The sequence below is a fragment of the Lipotes vexillifer genome, unplaced genomic scaffold (genome assembly GCF_000442215.2).
Source record: "Lipotes vexillifer unplaced genomic scaffold, Lipotes_vexillifer_v1.1 scaffold69, whole genome shotgun sequence".
In the NCBI taxonomy this organism is placed as follows: Eukaryota; Metazoa; Chordata; class Mammalia; order Artiodactyla; family Lipotidae; genus Lipotes; species Lipotes vexillifer.
In genome coordinates, this window is record NW_006790942.1 from 381,799 (window position 1) to 388,094 (window position 6,296).

The 6,296-nt window shown below is 43.1% G+C and overlaps 1 protein-coding gene across 1 annotated transcript in view; it reads right to left on the reverse strand.

Moving 5' to 3' along the window:
• CEBPD (CCAAT enhancer binding protein delta) overlaps positions 1 to 568 on the reverse strand; it is a 1,771-nt gene extending 1,203 nt beyond the window's left edge. Inside the window, exons 1-2 of the mRNA XM_007464059.1 lie at positions 418 to 568; positions 111 to 137 (exon numbers count right to left, since the gene is read on the reverse strand). Coding sequence (XP_007464121.1) covers positions 111 to 137; positions 418 to 568 — 178 coding nt within the window. The remainder of the gene's footprint in view (positions 1 to 110; positions 138 to 417) is intronic.
• Between the last annotated feature and the right edge of the window lie 5,728 nt (positions 569 to 6,296).

Genomic DNA, 6,296 nt, shown 5'->3' on the forward strand with positions numbered 1-6,296 from the left:
GGGGAAGCCGGGAACCACGAGCGCGCGAGAGCTCCGCGCCCCCCGGAAAGCCCACGAACGCCCGGGAGCTCCACACTCAGAGCCCCGCGAGCCCCGCGCCCCCGACGCTGCTTCCAGGCACACTAGAGCAGTGCCATCTTGCGGTGATGTTTTACTTCAGTCCTGTCTTTAGTTCCAGGCTCTTTTTTTTTTTTTTATGCTGTTCAGTATTCCAAAAAGAAGTGCCTTTGGATCCAAAGCAGTGGGGTAGGTCCCCTTTAGGAGAAGAATAAGGTTTATACTAGCAGCTCTGACAAGGTGTTAACTTGCTAGCTCTTCACATTGTAAAATGCAGGAAAAGACTGAACTGGCTTTGTTGGTTAACGTTTCCTACAATTTGGGTCAGGCATTTCGGGTCAGTTCTATTTTTCACGTCACCGTCCCTGTTCAGACTTGGTCTCTTGTCCACATCCTTTCTCATTTCGTTGCTTCCCAACACCAAACGCTCCACAAGCTCCACAGTATTCCAGAGGTGACTTCTGATGACGGCACCATGGGATACTAATAGGTTTTCCAGAAGGACAGACATAATACGCTAGAATTACTCAGGGGCCGTGATGTGGATGTCACACGATTAATTATCTATTAAAGGTAAAACCCAGGAACACTTAGAGTGTGGTTCATGCACACGCAGAAGAAAGACATATCTATTTTGGAAGCCATAAAAACACTGCTAAAGCCCCCTCCAGTCAGGGAATGCAAAATAAATACACAGAGAACCATATTCTCATGAAAATAATTCAGTGAGATGATTAGTAGATTCAGATGTCAAATTGGGGTTGAGCTTGAAAGAGATGCTACGCCCATCTTTTTTTCAATGTATTAACTAGTAATGATAATGTTTAGATTTAACAGTTTTCTTCCCTTTTACTGAAAAAGAGAGAGGTCGTAGACCAACAAAGTAGAGATTTGTTATGACGTTCAATGGCAAGTGAAAGACTACTAAAAATACAATAAAAATTTAAAGTTTAGCTTCTGTGACAGCAGTTGTCCACAGTCATTTCTTGAATGTCTCCACTTACTGTCTTTTCCTAACTCTACTGTTAATTTATCCGAGATAAATAGAAAGTTGGTCATGATTCCTCATTGTTAGGAATCTTGAGCCTGTGTTCTGAGAACTGTCTAAAGGAAGCAGTCAAATAAAGTATTCCTTAAAAACGTCGGAGCCTTGGATTCACCCGTGTTTATGAGGACATTGCTATGTTGAGCTTAGTTGAGTTGTTCAAATGCAGCACTTCATGTGGACTCTCTAAACACATCCGTCCTTTAGAAATTCAGGAGGCTGGATGTGCTCCAGCTGTGGGACACTGTTGGGGTTAGGAAATCGGGCCGGCTCACTCATAACACGAAGCGGCCATACCTCAGTCCTCACGAGGGACCACTTTCGGATGCTTCATACAGTGCAAGATTTGGGGCAACAACAGTTCTCCAAATGAAAGTCTGGGACAGTGAAAACGTTTTTGAGCAACGCCAGTGTCCAGAGGAGGGAAATTGTGACTCGAGCGCCCTCTTCAGATGATGATTCTCAACTATCAGATTAGATACTTCTGTTCATCTTCTGGCTCAGGAATAATTTTAACTGTATGATATGTTCTCATGTGTTTTGTGTCAGACAATAGTGAGATTACAAATATAGGCTTTTCGCATAAACCTGATTTCCAGTATTTTGTGTGTGTGTGTGAAAGGAAATATGAGGGCCCAAAGAAGACAGCCCCTGGGTATTAGGGTCACACATCCTTGGCACTGCTTTATAAAGCCTGTGTATTTTACTAAAAACCTACTGTGATGGGTAGAAAATTCTGCATTCACTTCAGCCTCTGGAATTTAAGAGACAGATCTCCCAGATTACAAAGTAGCCAGAGCTGAAAACAGTTATTTGATTCTGTGAGTCAGATGTCCAACCTGCCATACACTTGCGCATGTTCCCAGTAATAAAACACAAGGAGGAGCGATTTGCCTTCCCAGCCTGTTATTCCTGTGAAGTGGATTCAGTCTCTCAGGCACACCTGTCAGCCCTGCCACAGCTCATTGGTATTTTGATAGGAATGGTGCTGAATCTGTAGATTGCCTTGGGTAGTGTGGCCATTTTAACAATACTGGTTCTTCCAATCTGAGAACAAGGTACATCTTTCCATCTGTTTACGTCATCATCACATTCTTTCATCAACGTCTTACTTTTCAGATTATATGCCTTTTGCCTCCTTAGGTAGGTTTATTCCTAAGTATTTTATTCTTTTTGATGTGATGGTAAATGGGATTGTTTCTTGAATTTCTCTGTCTGAGATTTCATTGTTAGTGTATAGAACTGTAACAGATTTCCATATGCTTATTTTGTATCCTGTAGCTTTACCAGATTCTTTGGTGAACTCTAGTAGTTTTCTGGTGGCATCTTTAGGATTTTCTATGTATAGCAAATCGTGTCATTAGCAAACAGTGACAGTTTTGCTTCTTCCTTTCCTATTTGGATCCTTTCTTCTCTTTTTCTTCTCTGATTGCAGCGGGTAGAACTTCCAAAACTATGTTGAATAAAAGTGGTGAGAGTGGGCATCCTTGTCTTGTTCCTTATCTTGGAGGGAATGCTTTCATATTCTCATAGTTGAGTATGATGTTAACTGTGGGTTTGTCATATATGGCCTTTATTATGTTGAGGTAGGTTCCCTCTATGCCCGCTTTCTGGAGAGTTTTATCATAAATGGGTGTTGAATTTTATCAAAATCTTTTTATGCATCTACTGAGATGATCATATGGTTTTTATTCTTCAATTTGTTAACGTGGTGTACCACGTTGATTTGTGGATATTGAAAAATCCTCGTATCCCTGGAATAAATCCCACTTGATCATGGTGTATGATCTTTTTAATATATTGTTGAATATGGTTTGCTGGTATTTTGTTGAGAATTTTTGCATCTGTGTTCATCAGTGATACTGGTTTTGTGATGTCTTTGGTTTTGGTGTCAGGGTGATGGTGGCCTCATAGAATGGGTTCGGAAGTGTTTCTTCCTCTGCAGTTGTTCGGAATAGTTTCAGAAGGATAGGTGTTAACTCTTCTCTAAATGTTTGGTAGAATTTGCCTGTGAAGCCATCTGGTCCTGGACTTTTATTTGTTGGGAGTTTTTATTTTTTATTCATTTTCTTAAATCTATTGTTTTTGGCTGCATTGGGTCTTCGTTGCTGTGCTAGGGCTTTCTCTAGTTGCGGCGAGCGGGGGCTGCTGTTCATTGCAGTGTGCAGGCTTGCGGTGGCTTCTCTTGTTGTGGAGCATGGGCTCTAGGCACACGGGCTTCAGTAGTTGCAGCATGCGGGCTCAGTAGTTGCGGCACATAGGCCCTAGAGTGCGTGAGCTTCATTAGTCGTGGTGCCTGGGCTCTAGGGCGTGTGGGCTTTAGTAGTTGTGGCTCGCAGGCTCTAGAACACAGGCTCAGTAGTTGTGGCGCACGGGCTTAGTTGCTCCAGGGCATGTGGGCTCTTCCCGGATGAGGGATCGAACCCGTGTCCCCTGCATTAACAGGTGGATTCTTAACCACTGGGCCACCAGGGAAGTCCCTGTTGAGAGTTTTTAAATCACAGTTTCAATTTCAGTACTTGTGATTGGTCTGTTCATATTTTCTATTTTCTATTTCTTCCTGGTTCAGTCTTGGGAGAATTTGTGAATCCTGGGTTGTACATTTTATGGCCGTATATTTGCTCATTGTAGTCTCTTATGATCTTTTCTGTTTCTGTGGTGTCAATTGTAACTTCTCTTTTTCATTTCTGATTTTATTGATTTGGGCCCTCTCCCTTTTTTTCTTGAGGAGTCTGGCTAAAGGTTTATCAATTTTGTTTATTTTTTCAGAGAACCAGCTTTTAGTTTCATTGATCTTTTCTGTCCTTTTTAAAAAATATTTCTATTGGAGTATAATTGCTTTACAATGCTGTGTGTGTTAGTTTCTGCTTTATAACAGAGTGAATCAGTTATACATAAACATATATCCCCATATCCCCTCCCTCTATCCCCTCCCTCTTGCATCTCCCTCCCACCCTCCCTATCCCACCTCTCTAGGTGGTCACAAAGCACTGAGCTGATCTCCCTGTGCTATGTGGCTGCTTCTCACCAGCTATCTGTTTTACATTTGGTAGTGTATATATGTCCATGCCGCTCTCTCACTTCGTCCCAGCTTACCCTTCCCCCTCCCCATGTCCTCAGATCCATTCTCTACGTCCGCATCTTTATTCCTGTCCTGCCCCTAGCTTCTTCAGAACCTTTTTTTTTTTTTTTTTTTTTAAGATTCTCTATATATGTGTTAGTTAGCATATGGTATTTGTTTTTCTCTTTCTGACTTACTTCACTCTGTATGACAGACTCTGGGGTCCATCCACCTCACTACAAATAACTCAATTTCATTTCTTTTTATTGCTGAGTAATATTCCATTGTATATATGTGCCACATCTTCTTTATCCATTTATCTGTCGATGGACACTTAGGTTGCTTCCATATCCTGGCTATTGTAAATAGAGCTGTAATGAACATTTTGGTACATGACTCTTTTTGAATTACGGTTTTCTCGGGATATATGCCCAGTAATGGGATTGCTGGGCCGTATGGTAGTTCTATTTTTAGTTTCTTAAGGAACCTCCATACTGTTCTCCATAGTGACTGTATCAGTTTACATTCCCACCAACAGCGCAAGAGGGTTCCCTTTTCTCCACACCCTCTCCAGCATTTATTGTTTGTAGATTTTTTGATGATGGCCCTTCTGACTGGTGTGAGGTGACACCTAATTGTAGTTTTGGTTTGCATTTCTCTAATGATTAGTGATGTTGAGCATCCTTTCATTTGTTTGTTGGCAATCTGTATACCTTATTTGGAGAAATGTCTATTTAGGTCTTCTGCCCATTTTTGGATTGGGTTGTTTTTTTGATATTGAGCTGCATGAGCTGCTTATAAATTTTGGAGATTAATCCTTTGTCATTTGCTTCATTTGCAAATATTTTCTCCCATGCTAAGGGTTGTCTTTTCGTCTTGCTTATGGTTTCCTTTGCTGTGCAAAAGCTGTGCCTATTTCCTCTTCATTTGTTTGGTCTGGTGGGTTTTTACCTTGCTCCTTCATCTGCTGTGTGTTTCTCTGTCTTCTCATTTTGCTTCGCTTACTGTGTTTGGGGTCTCCTTTTCACAGGCTGCAGGTTCACACTTCCCATTGTTTTTGGTGTCTGCCCCCAGTGGCTAAGGTTGGTTCAGTGGGTTGTGTAGGCTTCCTGGTGGAGGGGGCTAGTGCCTGTGTTCTGGTGGATCAGGCTGGATCTTGTCTTTCTGTTGGGCAGGACCACGTCTGGTGGTGTGTTTTGGGGTGTCTGTGAACTTATTATGATTTTAGGCAGCCTCTCTGCTAATGGGTGGTGTTGTGTTCCTCTCTTGCTAGTTGTTTGGCATAGGGTGTCCTGCACTGTAGCTTGCTGGTTGTTGAGTGGAGCTGGGTCTTAGTGTTGAGATGGAGATCTCTGGGAGAGCCTTTGCTGTTAGATATTACGTGGAGCTGGGAGGACCCTTGTGGACCAGTGTCCTGAACTTGGCTCTCTGACCTCAGAGGCACAGCCCTGACGCCCAGCTGGAGCACGAAGATCCTGTCAGCCACACGGCTCAGAAAAGGGAGAAAGAAAGAGAGGAAGGGAGGAAGGGAGAAAGGAGGAAGGAAATAATAAAGTTATTAAAATAAAAAATAATTATTAAAAAAATTTTAATAAAAAAAGAAAAAACAGACAGAACCCTACGAAAAATGGTAAAAGCAAACCTATACAGATAAAATCACACAAAGAAGCATATACATACACACAAAAAGAGAAAAAGGAAAAAAAAAATGTGTGTGTGTGTGTGTGTGTGTGTGTGTGTATCGTTGCTCCCAAAGTCCACCTCCTCAATTTGGGATGATTTGTTGTCTATTCAGGTATTCCACAGATGCAGGTACATCAAGTTGATTGTGGAGCTTTAATCCGCTGCTTCTGAGGCTGCCGGGAGACATTTCCCTTTCTCTTCTTTGTTCGCACAGCTCCCGGGGCTCAGCTTTGGATGTGTCCCTGCCTCTGCGTGTAGGTCGCCGGAGGGCGTCTGTTCTTCGCTCAGACAGGATGGGGTTAAGGGAGCCGCTGATTGGGGGGCTCTGGCTCACTCAGGCCGGGGGGAGGGAGGGGTACGGGTGCGGGGTGAGTCTGCGGCGGCAGAGGCTGACGTGGTGTTGCACCAGCCTGAGGCTCCACATGGTCTCCCGGGGAAGTTGTCCCTGGG